The 16542-nt window shown below is 38.1% G+C and overlaps 2 protein-coding genes across 2 annotated transcripts; both read left to right on the top strand.

The window, feature by feature from the left end:
• The first annotated feature begins 2689 nt into the window (after positions 1-2689).
• On the top strand, positions 2690-10342 carry hadhab (hydroxyacyl-CoA dehydrogenase trifunctional multienzyme complex subunit alpha b). Its single transcript, XM_063498666.1, has 20 exons — positions 2690-2802; positions 4723-4764; positions 4850-4920; positions 5007-5140; positions 5279-5417; positions 5511-5630; positions 5973-6075; positions 6229-6351; positions 6442-6560; positions 6755-6811; positions 6903-7012; positions 7380-7514; positions 7672-7843; positions 7948-8034; positions 8217-8357; positions 8448-8516; positions 8634-8829; positions 8935-9049; positions 9231-9376; positions 9483-10342. The coding sequence occupies exons 1-20, from the start codon at positions 2736-2738 to the stop codon at positions 9626-9628; spliced, it is 2292 nt and encodes a 763-aa protein (XP_063354736.1). The 5' UTR covers positions 2690-2735; the 3' UTR covers positions 9629-10342.
• Positions 10343-10494: 152 nt separating this feature from the next.
• On the top strand, positions 10495-16216 carry kif3cb (kinesin family member 3Cb). Its single transcript, XM_063498665.1, has 8 exons — positions 10495-12209; positions 12319-12420; positions 12503-12625; positions 12904-13022; positions 13547-13663; positions 14368-14482; positions 15536-15711; positions 15997-16216. The coding sequence occupies exons 1-8, from the start codon at positions 10812-10814 to the stop codon at positions 16145-16147; spliced, it is 2301 nt and encodes a 766-aa protein (XP_063354735.1). The 5' UTR covers positions 10495-10811; the 3' UTR covers positions 16148-16216.
• Positions 16217-16542: the final 326 nt, after the last annotated feature.

Raw genomic sequence — 16542 nt, 5'->3', positions numbered from 1 at the left:
GTCAGAATGTAAGTATAATAAATACTTCTTATCAGTTTAGACAGCATATACATATGAATACAAACAACACGCATGTCCTAATGTAATAAATTAATGCAGGCCTACAGTGTTAGGTGCAGATCTCACTTCAGATTTTCCACTTCAGTTTTCTGATGAAACCTCTTCAGTCCTATCCTACTTACTGTCAATAAGATAATAAAGTTAGAATGAAGAAAAATGTATCAGATTTAACATATAACCATAATACGGAATATGGTGCATTTAAGAGGTTCAAGAGATAATCCAACAATATAGAGCTGGTATGACTTTTGCCTAAGGATAGTAATATTTTATTGTTTCACTATTATGCACATGTCTAAAAGGAATTATAGTTACTTTCCTTTTAGATTTTCTTTTATCCCCTCATCTGGTCTTGCCACAAACAGCATATCATGAAAGTGATCAGTTCCTGTTAGTTGAGGTAGAGCAGTTCCTCAGAAACACAAACCACCTTATCCAAAACGATCGCACTTCTGAAAGGAAATCTCTCAAAAACGGATTCAACACAAATGTGAACATTATAACATTAATAAATATTGAATTAACTGCAAAAGTGTTAGGCTAGTATGTTAACTTCAAGTGCATGGTTGTAATGTAAACTGTCAATCTAATGCAATTCAGTTAACTGCACACGGGGTGTCGCCCTTGTGCTGTTACTGTGGAGGACTCAACCATAATGCAGTAACAATTAATACTCAACAAACACGTAGACAGTAATTGTAAATATTTTTCCCTTTTTTGTTCAGTAAATGGTATTTGTAATATCTCCTGTGTAAATATTTCTTAACGTAAAAAATACATTTTTCTTAGAGCAAATCTGCACTGATCATTCATACAGACTACCACAAAATTGTCGGCTACCTGAAGAAATGTACTTCCTTTATCTATACTAATATTTCAGTTGTCTTAATTCTTAGTATACTAAGATGTCAGTCATCTTAGTATAATTGTCTTTCAACAGACAACTGAAAAATGGTTTCACTATGAAACAGAAGATTTTGAGATTTTGAGAGTTGATAACTTAGCTTTGCAGTCAAAGTTTTGTTGTTTGTAATGACACAAGCACACAAGCAACAGGACCTAATGTTACACTTTGGCAAAGAGCGGTTATTTTTAGAATGTTTGACCTCTGGAGTATGAGAGATTTAAAACATTTGATTAATTGAAAGATCACTTAAAGGTATAACATTCAAAAGAAGACTTCTACAAATATTTACAGATCAGAAGAATAACTCACTAGAAATCCCAAATGCCTCATATCCATTAAGTAGTTTTTTCTTAAGTATAAGGAATGCAAACACTTTGAATCCAAATTATATTCTCAGAGTTGTTAAGCTTGAACCTGGGTAACCTGGGGTCCTTGTCTTAAATGTGTAATGGTCAATGATGGGTGAGATTTGATTTTGTAACTGCCTTACTAAATTTAAATTTTTAGCATGCATCAAAATTACAATATAATATCTTACATCATATATACATATCTACATACATCTATAGAAAGTACAGAATGGGATTTTAAAAGTACCATTTATTGAATATTTCTGTGTTGCATGTCTGTTTATCACCTGATATATGAGATACCTGAAAATAAATACATATATAAATACATATATATATATATATATTTATCACTACTGTCCTACATTAATTGTCACCTTACAAGGTTGAGTCCTCCACAGTAACTGTCCATATATAAATCTTGTATAGGGACTAGGTTCCACTTTTTGTGGAAACACATTAAAATTAAAATGTTCAACTGTTGGTACAACAATAGTAGCAAATTTGTGCAAATCCACTTCTATGTCAGTTTAAGAAATTTCCCACCTCCCTTAAAGAAAATGAGGATGTGATCAATTCTCTTTTAATGTTAGCAAGAAAATTATAAAATGGTACAGAGATGATCCTCTATTTCAATGTGAAAATCTCTGATCTCAGAGGTTGTGAATATGGAAAACTCTGGACACAATCTTAATTTAATAACTCGTCTTTTTTGACCTCATCACTCAACCTGTACAAGTGTACAAGCAAAATATGCAGAAGACTGTAGCTTTAGGCAAATAATTTATTTTGTTTTTTTTAAAGACGGTTCTTCCTGCGTGTCTTTATTAAAAGGCACCGCTTCTCCGAAATCTGTAGCTAAAGGACATTTTAGTCATAAATACATAGGTATTTATACATAGGTAAATACATAGGTAAATATCTCTGCGATTTAAAGAACTCTGTGCAAATATTCTAGTTATGTTTGTATTCACTGATTTCTGCCTCTACCTTGTGGTAGCATGCTGCGATTGCATCATGAATACGGTGTGATTGTTAACTTTAAAATTGAACATTTTCGCTATGCACAAAATAGTAATAACAATAGTAGTAATTGCTTGAAAATTTTATTTTTTAAAAATGTATAAGGGCATCTGGATGACAGTGTGGATGAAACCCAGCCGGCAGTATTTACGTTTGGTTCATTTTTAACAGTTTAGTTAAGAGGCGTTTTGTAGTCTTTGGGCGTCCAATTAGCTGCGAGTTCCTGAGATTTGACCAATGCTGTGGGGGTTTGTTGAAAGACAGCCAATAAGTACCTTGTCCGATTGACCGCTTTCAGGAAGTAGTACAAGTCGTGTATTCGTTCTTCTCTCCAAAGCACCTCCTAGTTAGCTAGCTTCACTTCACGCCACCGCAGACTGACCTACGCTCCCAAGATGGCCGGTGTACGAGCTGTTGGTGTTCTCTCCAGACTCACATTAAGGAGATATAAGGTTTTCACAGGTAGACTATACACTTGTTTCATGCAGACATTTTAAGCAAAGTCGGAAGAGAGAATGACAGCTAGAGTTCAAAGGTTTTTAAGAGTCGTAAATGTATAATTAGCTTGCGACTAGCTGTTAGCGCTAATGAATGCCCTGCAGAAACGTGTGGTAGTGCAGGTTAAATAAGGCTAATTTTGAGTCAGTAAACGTATATCTCAATTAAAGTTTAACCAGAATTTCAAAGTGCGCGACACTCCTAAACCTTTATCTGTGTAGCGAGAAAACTTTTAAGCGCTAGCTAGCCTACTGCTACGGAATCCCATAAGTTAAAGTGGGAGTGGATCAAAGTTACAGCTGTAAATCGATTTGCTTCACCTTTAAGCTTTAAATTGTCTTGATTAAGACAGTTCAGACTGAGATTTAAAGTCTTGTGTACAGTATTCTCAATTGTGATGACCGCGGTTTCTGTCCTATTGGTGAGGGGAGAATGTAGGTGAAAGGTCGCTGTGCACTGAGGTCACGGAAATGTTGTGTGAACTTCTCATACACATCAGATCTATTTAATGCACGAGGACATTCGGTTTAAGTTCCTTTTAAATATGAAATTGAATCTTAAATTTGTACGCAAAAGATATTGTTTAAAACATTTTAAAATGTTTTAAAGACTGGTTGCAACAGGGTTATTCCATCTCAGATCATGACATTTTTTTCTGTTAGATCATTTCTTATTTGCCTTTTATGCCCCAAGATTTGAACATACATAATGACTGTTGTGAAAGTTTAGCTTCACACACGTATGTGTATATGTAGAAAAAGAGAATTTTGTTATAGAAGGCCTGCCCATCCAGTTTCAGGCTTTTTTTTTTTTTTTTTTTCGCATATTGAAATCTGACGCCATTGAACAGTAATATCTCAAAAACTATTAAAGGTAAAAACCTGAACTTCTTTCTTACTACAAAATTGAAACAGAAGCTGTAACATGGGACAGATATATCTGCATTTTTAGTTCAAATATGAAAAAAATAAATTTAACCAGTCTTAGAAAGTCTTACATTTGAGCTCACACTAATATAAACTTTTATATAAAAAAAGACAAAGTGACCGTTTCTAAATAATATATACTTGTATTTCACAAAAACTGCTATAATAATTTTGAACGTGAAGTGAATAATCAACTTACTTAACTTTGGTGCAGGATTGAGCTAATGTGACAAGTTGTACAATAAAAAAGAAATATCTGTAGCTATTCCAGAAAAACAAAATTTGTGATTTTTCCAGATTTTACTCTAATTTATAACTAAGAAAATGATTTTGTGAAATGCATGCATATTTCACATCCTTTTCAATACATCCTATACCAACCATTTTGACATGTACTACCCCGGAGGATTGTGTTAATTCAGGTTAAGTTTAAAATATACCAAGAGATTTCAAGGGCTCACTAAGTATAATGTAAATATTTTGCTACATAAAAAAATAAATGTATAGCAGAATAATTAACAGTAATAAAAGGGGGATTAGTAGCTTATTTCATGCGGGTAGTCTTCCAAGGCCAAGACCCTAACCCTATTTCTGATTGAACTTTATGGTAAAAAAAGTTTGGGCATTTATCTTTAATATATCTTGAATATATATTTAAATAGTTATATTCATGTACAAATACTACCTCAGAATTAACTTTGTGGGGAAAAAATGTTGGAAAAGGGTTATTGGATACCAAAAAAATGTATCTTAAAGTCTTAAAAATGTATCTTCATATATGAAGCTAAAATTGAACAGCAATTAGTGTATGTATCCTAACTTTAGATCATAAAATTTTCAGGCAAATGGGACATGGATCAGCAGAAGTCACACAGAGATTTGTGATGGAATAACCCAATAGTAAACTAACTTTGCACATAAACTAATAATGCACTGTCTTTTCCCTTGGTTTTTACAGGCCCATCTTATCGCTCCTTCTCAGTATCTCCTGCCATGCTAGGTAATTTCAGAACAATCATATATGTATAAAAATATGTCAGACACTCGCTGAACCTAATTACACTCTTTTCTTTCTGTATTTGCAGCCCGAACACATGTGAACTATGAAGTCAAGGGAGACGTCGCTGTTGTACGGATTAATGACCCAAACTCAAAGGTGTGAGCTCAGTAACAAATGGTCAGTTTATTTTGCAGTCTTGCATTGTGCAGGTTAAATGTAACTATAATTATGTTTCCCTCTAGGTCAACACACTGTCTATTCAAATGCAAAAAGAGATGACAGAGGTGATGAATGAAGTGTGGGAAAACAATGCCGTTAAAAGTGCTGTTCTTATCTCATCAAAGCCGGGATGTTTCATTGCAGGAGCTGATATCAAGTAAGCACAAACTCCTTAACTCTACTTCTCTTGGGTGGTACTGCAGACACAAAGTGTGACTCTAAAGTCAGTGACATCTCTGAATAATGAGTCCAAGTGGCTTGTCATTTTATTTAAAATATTCTATATCTGATTCAGTATGATCCAGGGCTGCAAAACCTCAGAAGAGGTTACCAAACTTTCTCAGGAAGGACAGAAAATGTTTGAGCAGGTTGAAAAATCTCCAAAGCCCATTGTCGCTGCCATCAATGGTTCTTGCTTAGGAGGAGGCTTAGAGGTAAATGAGTGTTATTTTTAGCAGCTTGCTGTTTTTAACAGGGATCGATGATGATAATGTGTTCTCTAACCTGCTCTTTGTGTTGCATTTCAGTTTGCTATTGCCTGCCAGTACAGAGTTGCAACAAAGAGCAAAAAAACAGTTCTCGGGACTCCAGAAGTGATGCTGGGTCTTCTACCTGGAGCTGGTGGTACGCAAAGACTCCCCAAAATGGTTAGTACTGGAATTTATTCCCTAAATTGTCTTTGATTTTCTTGAACTTTATTCACATAAAAAAGTGGCATTCAGGGAGATACTTGTGAAATAGCAGCAACGATGTTGTATATTGGCAAAGCTCTAATACACAGCAGTCAGGTAATGCTCGTAATTGGTTTAAGCTGTTGGAGACTTTGCAGACTGATTATCACTCCAGTTCATCATGTGCTGTTTTCTAGTGTGGACCACATTGTAACCTCTATAAAAATTAAAAAAATGTATTAGTGTATTTTTCTTTCTCCACACATTAAATAGTGATGATTATTCAGTGCATTATTGATCTGCTTTCTTTACCTGTAGGTTGGCCTCCCCTCTGCTTTTGACATGATGCTGACAGGACGTAATATCCGAGCAGATAAAGCCAAGAAGATGGGGCTCGTTGACCAACTCGTAGATCCTCTAGGTAAAACTCGAATGCTACCCAAGTAAAATTAAAAAATGGTGAACATGTGGGTAATTTGAAGTATTATAATTTGCTGTAATCTGTGCAGTTTGGTAAGCATTTGAGTGTACGTTGTTCAGTCTGAGGATGAGATTATTTCTGTTTGTATTAAAGGACCAGGACTGAAGAGTCCAGAGGAAAGAACAATAGAATACCTTGAGGAAGTTGCCATTGAGTGTGCCAAAGGGATTGCCAACAAAAAGATTTCTCTTCGCAAAGAAAAGGGTACAATTCAGAGTAAGTTGTATTGGATTTGTTTATCATTGGATTCTGTAGTCACTCTTGCTTGTTTTATCGTAAATAAAATTTCTGTTCTTGTCTCCATAGAGATTCAAGACTATGTTATGAGCTTCCCCTTTGTCCGGAATCAGATTTACAAAACGGTCCATGGCAAAGTTATGAAGCAGAGCAAAGGACTTTATCCAGCACCCCTGAAAATCATTGAAGTAAGTAAAAACACCTTCTAATGAATATGTTTTAGGAAATACAGTGAAAGATATGGATAGTACACAGAAGTCAAAGTCATGGCATCGCTTTTGGGTAAACCTTTCTCATTCAATCTGCACCTTTGGCTCTCTATGACGAGATGTTTTAAGAAAATAATATAGCATTTTTATTATATATTTTTTCCTCCTCTTAGTGTGTGAAAACTGGAGTTGAGCAAGGACCTGTTGCTGGATACCTAGCGGAGTCTCAGGTGAGGTTTGTTTTCCTAAATTATTGGCACCCTAAATATTTACATTAATAAATGTGTTTATAAACGGCATCAATATCCATTTTCATCACAGAATTTTGGTCAGTTGGCTAAAACTTCAGAATCTGCAGCCCTGATTGGTCTGTACCATGGTCAGGTTGCATGCAAGAAGAATCGCTTTGGAACCCCCGAAAGAGAAGTGAAGTAAGTGTAATGCAGATGGGAAGGGGGTTAGCATATTTGCATCCAGCAATTTAAAAACAAAAAACTTTATTTTATTTTGCTTTGTTTAAACATAAAGAATTTTAACACAACTGGTAATTTGCCTGAAGTCAAAACAGAACTATAAACAAGCCAAAAGCTTTCAAAAAAGTACAACCCATATGAACATTCCCAAGCAAGTCTGTCTCTTTTAATAATTAAAGTTGCTTATGCCCTGCCCTTGATATTTTTTAATGAGTTTCAGTCCTGTGTGAATTCCTGCTGCTGATTTTTTTTTTTTTTAAATAATGTGACACATTGACCCTCATGACAGCAAGTTAACATCTAGGTTGTCTTTCTTGACAACTAGGACTCTTGCCATCTTGGGAGCAGGTCTTATGGGAGCAGGTATTGCTCAGGTGAGCGTGGACAAAGGTGTGCATACAATCCTGAAAGACACCACAGTGGAAGGACTGGCGAGAGGCTCACAGCAGGTTTACAAAGGGTGAGCTCATTTCTATATCACCCAGCACTGAACCCACCTCCTGATGGGAAATACAGTGGATGCAGTGACACAGTCATGATAAAATAACGGTCAGATCACCTCTGGTAATGTTATAGCTTTTTTGCTGACTCGTATGACTTCTTTCTTTTAAAACAAGGCTCAATGATAAGACCAAAAAGAAGAGCATTACATCTTTTGAGAGAGACTCTATACTGTCTAACCTGACTGGCCAGTTGGACTACAAGGGTTTTGAAAAGGCCGACATGGTTATTGAAGCTGTGTTTGAAGACATAAACATCAAGCATAAAGTTGTGAAAGAGGTGGAAGCTGTGAGTATAAATTATTTTTTTTAAACCATGTGATTTATACTTGGTTTGTAAGCATTTGTAGCACTGACTGTAACTTTGAGCTGTGATCTTGCATTTGTCCTCAGGTGATCCCCCCTAACTGCATATTTGCCAGCAACACATCTGCTCTGCCCATAAAGGACATCGCAGCTGCCAGCAAAAGACCAGAAAAGGTCTGTACTTGAGAACAGTTTAACTTCATCTACCTTTCAAATAATGCTTTATACATTCATTTTGGCCTGCTGGCCATTTCTTCTATTATGGCAAAAAAACCAAAAAATCCATAAAAATGGTGCTGATGTTGACGTAACCTGAAATCAAAAAGATTTGATTTGTTTTATTTCTCCATTCTTAGGTGATTGGGATGCACTACTTCTCTCCAGTGGACAAGATGCAGCTCCTTGAGATTATAACCACTGATAAGACATCAAAGGACACCACTGCCTCCGCTGTGGCAGTTGGCCTGAAGCAGGGAAAAGTCATCATAGTTGTTGGGGTGAGATTTGGCGCCATGTGTGTTCTTTCCCCTCTTAGTTTAAACTAAAACTAACACTGGTTTAACTTAAAATTTAACATGTTTTTGCAGGATGGACCCGGATTCTACACAACAAGATGCCTGGCTCCCATGTTGGCTGAGGCAGTGCGATTACTTCAGGTTAGTGTTGTTCCAGTAACAAATTCCAGCTCGGAGTTCAGTGCTGACTACTGTAAATGATGTAACAGCATCATTATTTAATAGAGAATATGTTAATTTATCTTTCTGCATTTACAGGAAGGTGTTGACCCCAAGAAACTGGACGCACTCACCACAGGTTTTGGGTTCCCCGTGGGTTTGGCCACACTGGCTGATGAAGTTGGCATTGACGTTGCAGCCCATGTGGCAGAAGACCTTGGGAAAGCTTTTGGCTCCCGCTTTGGTGGTGGAAATGTGGAGGTTTTGAAGACTATGGTGGACCTGGGATTCAAGGGTATGTACTTCACTTCTTACTTGAATATGGTGAGTGACTTAAGGGCTTAAGTTTTAATTTTACTTGATTATCAATTGTGTTAATGTTTGCTTTATTATTCTCAAGGCCGCAAATCAGGAAAGGGTTGCTACGTCTACCAGCCAGGAACTAAAGTCAGAGATGTGAACCCGGATATTGGAGACATTCTTGAGAAATATAAGTTGACACCAAACCCCTCTGTGTAAGTTGACAGTTATAGAGGTGGTAGTAGTAGTAAAAAAGAGGACATTCAGTTCAGACTTTTCTTATTAAAAAAAAAAAGGGGGGGGAGTGCCATCATTGCAGGTCTAAATCTAAAAGTTCATGCAGTGCTCTTCTTGCTTCTTGAGGTTGGGATGTTTAACCACTCGTGTTTCTCACAGTTCATCAGACTCTGAAGTGCAGTACAGACTTGTCTCTCGATTTGTCAACGAAGCTGTGATGTGTTTGCAAGAAGGTATTTTGAACAACCCCTTGGAAGGAGACATCGGAGCAGTGTTTGGTCTTGGATTCCCCCCCTGCCTTGGAGGTCAGATTTGATTACAAAGACATTTCACAACTGAATACTCATCTTGCACTTACTCCTGTTTAATGTATGTAATACTAATATTTCTCATACATCTTGCTGCTTCCAGGACCTTTCCGTTTTGTGGACAGCTTTGGTGCTGACAAACTGGTGAACAAGATGAGGCAATACGAGGCCGTCTACGGGAATCAGTTTGCACCATGCCAGCTTCTACTGGACCATGCAAAAGATTCCAGCAAGAAATTTCACAAGTGACCGAATCACCATGCTGTGCCAGTAGCTCATAGTAAAAACTCCAGCCTGCCATTTGAATGTGCCTAACATTTATATCGGTATAGGGGGGGAAACGCACTGAGTGTAAACCTTGACCTAACCTTAAGTAATGCTGTTTAATGTAATAGTCCTACAGTAAATTCTGCCTTCATGAAATTTGTAATGTTCTGTTTTTTTAATGTTGTTTTAAAGTGGTGTAGATCTAATTTTGTGATTATTTGACAGGATGCAATCTGAGATGTGTTGAATTCTTTCCCACGGTTAAGGTTTATTTTTCTTATTTAAACTCACTAGTTTAAAAAAAACAATGTGTGCACAAAAGCATCCCAAATGATCATAAAGCACAATCAATACCTCTTTAAAACTGTCAGAAAAACTGGAACATTTCCATCTTCATGGAGATCAGACTGCATTGGTTTTTGTTAGGTCTATCTAATAAACTGGCAATGGATGATCTAAAATTGAAGTTGTTTTTTATCATTAACAAAAAAAATTGCATAGGTGTGTTAGGGGCTAATTATTTACACATTGCATATGTAAAAACACTGTAGATGTAAAATAAACTGCTCCAAATGGTAACAATGAAATTCCTCTATAATGAATGTCTACAAGTATGTTTCAGCGAATGCCTTTTCATTCTTTTTTCTACGTGGAAGATTTTCTGGTTTGGTCTGGACAATGTGATGTGAAATAAAAGCTTGAATGAAATAAACCTGCGTTGTCTTTTGCAAGGTGCGTTCCCGTGCTGCTTAGATGGGAAACGAGCCGCGTCTGTGGGCCACAAGGTTTGCTGAAATCTAATTCGTTGCGCAAGTCACATGTCTTATTTCCATTGTCCGCAGAGCAGGGTGTGTACCGGGGACGTGTGGGCTGGGTCTGGATGGATGGATATTCTGTTTTTTTTTTTCCTCTTCATCAGCATCCTCTACAAGCTTGTGACATCGCCTCTTTTCTGAGAGATGCTCAGGGCGGAGGAGACGCTGCGGTCATCGGGGGGTGATGAAAGCGGTTCACATGAGGCGTGGCTGACTTGTTTGCCTGCCTTCACTAAATAAAATGGGAGTTGCCGCACCTGTACGGAGAAGAGAAATTATGTGGACTCAGCGCGAGATAATGGCTTTTTTAACGCGGTGAGGGGATGTTAGCTTTTTTTTTTTAAGCTAAAATGTCCAAAACCAAACATTGTGAGGCGGTCAGGGTAGTGGTCCGCTGCCGGCCGTTCAGCAGGAGAGAAGAGATAGCGGGGTCTGAAAACATTTTAGAGATTGATGACAAACTGGGGCAGATCACCATCAGGAACCCGAAGGCACCACCTGATGAGCCAATGAAAGTATTCACGTTTGATTCTGTTTACGGATGGAATTCAAAGCAAAGCGACATTTATGACGATGCGGTGAGACCTTTGGTGGAGTCCGTGCTCCAAGGCTTCAACGGGACTATATTTGCTTACGGACAAACTGGGACAGGTAAAACCCACACCATGCAAGGGGTTTCAAACGACCCAGAGAGGAGAGGTGTCATACCTAATTCATTTCAGCACATTTTCACCCAAATATCCAGAACCCAGAATCAGAAATACCTGGTGAGGTCATCCTATCTCGAGATCTACCAGGAGGAAATCCGAGACCTGCTGTGCAAAGATAACAACAGGAAACTGGAACTTAAAGAAAGCCCAGACTTTGGTGTGTATGTTAAAGACCTGTCTTCAGTGGTGACCAAGAATGCCACAGAGATTGAACATGTGATGAACATAGGCAACCAGTCCAGGTCTGTGGGGTTCACCAACATGAATGAACGCAGCTCTAGGTCTCATGCAATTTTTGTCATCACTGTGGAGTGCAGTGAAGTAGGGCCAGACGGTGAGGACCACATCCGAGTTGGGAAGCTGAACATGGTTGACCTGGCTGGCAGCGAGCGCCAGAGCAAGACAGGCGCCAAGGGGAAGCGTCTGAAGGAAGCTGCCAAAATCAACCTGTCCCTTTCTGCGCTGGGGAATGTCATTTCAGCTCTGGTGGATGGGAAGAGCACCCATGTCCCGTACAGAGACTCCAAACTGACCCGCTTGCTCCAGGACTCCCTGGGTGGCAATGCAAAGACTGTCATGATAGCAACAGTGGGGCCTTCGCACAAGAATTTTGATGAATCCCTGGCCACGCTGAGATACTCCAGCAGAGCCAAGAAAATAAAGAACAAACCACGGATTAATGAGGACCCCAAAGATGCCCTGCTGAGGGAGTTTCAGGAGGAGATCGCACGCTTGAAAGCTCAGCTAGAGGAGCGGGGGATGCTCGCAAAAGAGAGAAGAAGGAGGAGGAATAGCAAAAGATTGAGTAAAAGTTTGGCTGGCATGGAGGAGGACGTCCTTAGAGAGAGGGATGCTGATGTGTGGAAGACTGTTGAAGAGGAATCAGATGTGAACATGAAAGATGGAGGTGACATCCCAATAGTCTTGGCTTGCCAGGGAAGCAGTGAAAAGCTAAAGCACCTGAATGAAAACAGAAGAAGCGTGGAGGACATGCAGTGGGATCAAGATTCTGTGGAGAAGATCATAGAGAAATATAAGGTATTGTAAGTGTGAAACCAGTGAATTAATCAGTACAATTTCAGATTAACGAGACACTGGTGGAACAAAAGAAATCTGCATAAATAATTAATTGCATCTTTGTTCACAGGCCATGGAGAGCAAACTGTTAGTTGGGGGAAAGACTATAATCGATCACACCAATGAACAACAAAAAATGCTTGAGCAGAAGAAACAAGAAATTGCAGAACAGGTATTAATCGTGTCTAAAATCAAATCAATAATAAAGAAACTTTTTTGTTGCTTTTATTCAGCTTTGAATGTTTGATTTGCAGATAAGACAAGAGCGAGAGATCCAACAGCAGATGATGCTGCAGGATGAGGAGACCTTGGAAATGAAAGAAACATACTCCTCCCTGCAGCAGGAGATCGAACTTAAGACAAAGAAGCTGAAAAGAGTAAGATGACTCACCCACTAATGAGTCCCAATGGCATTATTGGAAAAACAATTAACTATTAGTCTTATTTACTATAAACAATCCTTTTTACACAGGCAATGTCAGTAAAAGAATTAGTACAGATTAGCCATTGTTATCGTGCGCTTAAATTTGAGGTTTTAATGACTTTTCTTGTGGGGGGGTATTTTACATTTGCATAAACCATCACTGTTTTCATGCAAACATTTTGCTACTCCAGGTTTCGTGATGCAGACCTCTGTTCTGTCCTTTCTGTACAGTTGTGTAACAAACTACAGGTACTGAAGAGAGAGATGAAAGAAATCATTGACGAACACATCACAACAAGACAGGAACTTGAACAGACGCAGAATGAGCTCACCCGAGAGCTCAAGTACAAGTAAGTAGTACATAAAACATACATGATGGAATTTTTGTTTTTAGAAAGAAAGAAGAAAGAAATCCACCCAATTTTGGCTACAATGCATCTTTGGCAAGTTTTATTTGATAAACTAATAAACATTTTCATGATTTGGGGTCTTTAGCATTGTTCTTTCTTAGTCATCAGGAATGCAAATTATTCATGCATGCTTGTAACCAAGATAATATTTTTTGTTGTTCATTGGTGCAACTTGTTTTAGACCTCACCTGGAGATATACAGTCTAAGCTTTTAAATTTTACGCCATCATTGAGGTGTCTTCCTGTCATACTGTATCACTATAATATCATTAATATATAGCAAGTTAAACAGATGTCTCACCTTCATTCAAGACAACAATTATCTAAAGGTACTCTAAGACTGTCCTAATAAAACACACATATGCCCAAGTTTTTGTTTCCATTTTACACCATTTTACACAGGAATTTAGTTTGTATTATTTTGGCTGATTTTAATTTGCACCCGCTTGTCTTCTGTATTACAGATATCTCTTGATTGAGAATTTTATACCTCCCGAGGAAAAGAACAAAATTATAAATAGGCTGTACTTTGACAGCGAGGAGGACCAGTGGAGACTCCGACCAGTTATTCCATCAGAGAGGTCAGTAAATTAAATATCTGTATCTGTAAATGGTACATTAAAGAAAGAACATTCTCATAAAGAAATTGTGAGCACGCAAGAAATCCATCACTGAAACAGAAAAACACCAGTCGCTGTGTACCTGGAATGTGTAAGGTTTTAAATAAGGGATATACATGTGCTTTTCTACTGTAGCTATTATAGTTCTTTTGATCTGCATGCTTTACACTTAAATGCACCTGCACATTTCTTTTCTATGCGCTCTCAATCAACCCCCTGGAAAATATAGGAATTAAGTAACAGAAGCACATAACCAGAAAAGTGGATCTGGCCAAAAGATATTTTAGCACTTCATATACTGATTATATTGATAGAATTTGTGTCTAAATTATAACATCTAACAGCATATCTGGTATTTTTCAGCCACAATAATTTTAGCTACCACTGGGAGTCACTAAAGTAAAAAAAAAAATCCTTCACATGACAATGGCTCTAGTCTTAAGGATTACAGATAATGATATATTATGAATTCTCATGAGTCTGGTGTATTTTTATTTCCTAACCTGGGAAATGTGCCATGTTGAGAAATATTGCTACAAGCTAATTAGCTGGCTATCTATGGGGAACATGAGTCTCAAAAAGGTATACATCTCAGGTGACATCCAACCTAAGTGTATTTAACTGCATAAATCCATCCTTTCCTATGTTTTTTTTTTTTTTTTCAGTACACCCACTCAGGTCAGGAGAAGGCCTCTCTCAGCTTTGGGTTACAAGAGGCCAGTCAGCCAATATGCACAGATGGCTGTTGCCACAGCTACTGGGGCCCCATCTCGATACCAGGTCAGTGTTTGGAAATTCACAAGGCCAGTTGGCAGAAACAGCAGCGAAACAGAGAAATTGTGATCTAATTTCCATTTTCATGTTCACAACCACCAACCTTTGCTGAAAGATGCAGAGACCATTGTAGCCATGGAAACTATTCACAGATTTAACTTTTGCATCTTTAGCCAGTGAGCCATTATTGTAAGAAAGCATACAGTTTACATTTCAGAAGAATCACTCATCACTGGCTGTTTAATGTTCCGTGTTTTATCAGTGTTAAGATACTGTTAATAAGACATTAAAGAGCAGAAGCTTTGCAACAGAAGCCTTTACTGGAAAGGGAGAAAACTATTTGCGTAAAATGATGGAAGGTTTTTGGTGTGCAACAGTTGCAGACCATTTTTGAATTGCAAAGAACTTGGCTGGGTCCAAACTTTTAACTCTGCATCTAGGCATCACTTCAGCTAATTCAGGTCACTGGATTGGATCTATGTCTGTGGTGTTGGTGCTTTATGGAGCCTTTTTAATGCAGTTGTCTGGTAAATATTATAGCTGTCTGATTAAGTGTACTAACAGACTATTAGAGACATCTGTGTCCAGTCACCAGTCTGTGTCATGCACCTGTACAGTGCATGGAGGCACCTTAATAACTAAACCTGCTAGCATTACCTGATAGCCATCTTGTTTAAATATAGACAGGTATTTTACAGCAGTGGTCGTTAACACCGGGTTCTCAGTTCAAATACACTCACGGCAGGGAAGACCAGTCAGCACCATGGAAGAGTCTAAGACTGATTTCAGGCTGTGCAGCACAACCAAGGAGTAATAACTACCATAGGGATCATATTGATATCCTTATATCCAGCAAAACGATTATTTTTTTATGGATTGCATCAGTGTCAAGGTAACCCAACATTAGACTGAGCTGGGATATCTTGGTCTCTTGTGACTGTTCAGATTAAATCTAATGTGCTTCTCCATGGAAACTGGCTTAGAGTGGAGGCTGGGGTTTTTTGTGCAAGTAAATATGTTTTTTTTAAACTACATTTTTATTGTTGTATGTCCTTACAGGCTGAGAACATCATGCTTTTGGAGTTAGACATGTCTCCCCCAACCATGTTCACGTTAAATCTTGATGGTACTCACCTGGAGAGAGCCTTTACACCGAGGCTAATACACGATCCCCTGGCAAATGTTTTCTTTAGAGAAAGGACTGCATCACCAAGGGTCAGGAAATCTAAGTCCTGGTAAGAGAACAGCAAGTAGATAATTTTTTTATTTATGGCTCTAACTGAATTTTGCAGCAAAATTTTAGAAAAATAATTTTGTAATTTTGTCTTCAGTTTTCCTCTTTAATAAATTGGATTTTCTGAAAACAAGTCCATGCACTTTACCATACATTGCACCATTCTGTGTTAAATACAATTCACATATTTTGTTTTGTTTTTGATATCTCACCTATTAAATCTTGTGCATCATTCTGTGATATTAAAGATTAAAATATAGTCAGTGGTTTTTGCAATGGTTTGCAGGTATCAGGCACCACAAGCAGCATCTGTCACATCATCTTCTTCGTCCACCACTCTGACATCAGAACTTCAGAACTTCTCTCCGTCTCAGCGACAAAGACCTTCCTCAGCTGCCTATCTTCCACTGGGAAGTCCAACTCAGACAAGCCCCTGATTTATGTCGATTACACCTGTACTGTAGGGCCGGCCTTAATTAATGGTGGCACCAGTAACGTCTGGGAGAGATGGGGGGGGGGGGGGGGGGGGGGGTGAGGTGGCTATATGTCTTGACTTTAGATTGCTTTAATTTCTCTTATGCAAAACGGTGAAGTAAGCATGTGTTCAGCTTAACCAAGAAGATAACCTTTATTGATTTTTTTCAAATGCTTGACTCTTAAAAGTGATAGTTTGCTGTCTGGCTTAATAAGATTTGGCTTTTTTCTTTGTTGCCTAAGCCATGCAGTTTTCTTGGCTTACACTGCCCTATCAAAATAGCACAGACGAGGCTTCCAGGTTTCCATATTTTCAACTAATAGGGGTGTATTTTAGTCCAGTTTGTATTTACTGAAT

Source organism: Pelmatolapia mariae, linkage group LG16_19 (assembly GCF_036321145.2).
Source record: "Pelmatolapia mariae isolate MD_Pm_ZW linkage group LG16_19, Pm_UMD_F_2, whole genome shotgun sequence".
NCBI lineage: Eukaryota > Metazoa > Chordata > Actinopteri > Cichliformes > Cichlidae > Pelmatolapia > Pelmatolapia mariae.
Note: the sequence above shows the minus strand (reverse complement) of the source record. Positions and strands in the feature narration are given on the sequence as shown.

Bases quoted from the DNA above. Each gene is read 5' to 3' on its own strand.
- hadhab (XM_063498666.1), top strand. From the start codon at position 2,736: ATGGCCGGTGTACGAGCTGTTGGTGTTCTCTCCAGACTCACATTAAGG. The intron at 2,803-4,722 runs GTAGACTATACA...TGGTTTTTACAG, and splicing joins GAGATATAAGGTTTTCACAG to GCCCATCTTATCGCTCCTTC. The intron at 5,141-5,278 runs GTAAGCACAAAC...TATCTGATTCAG, and splicing joins ATTGCAGGAGCTGATATCAA to TATGATCCAGGGCTGCAAAA.
- kif3cb (XM_063498665.1), top strand. From the start codon at position 10,812: ATGTCCAAAACCAAACATTGTGAGGCGGTCAGGGTAGTGGTCCGCTGC. The intron at 12,210-12,318 runs GTATTGTAAGTG...CTTTGTTCACAG, and splicing joins AGATCATAGAGAAATATAAG to GCCATGGAGAGCAAACTGTT. The intron at 12,421-12,502 runs GTATTAATCGTG...TTTGATTTGCAG, and splicing joins AACAAGAAATTGCAGAACAG to ATAAGACAAGAGCGAGAGAT.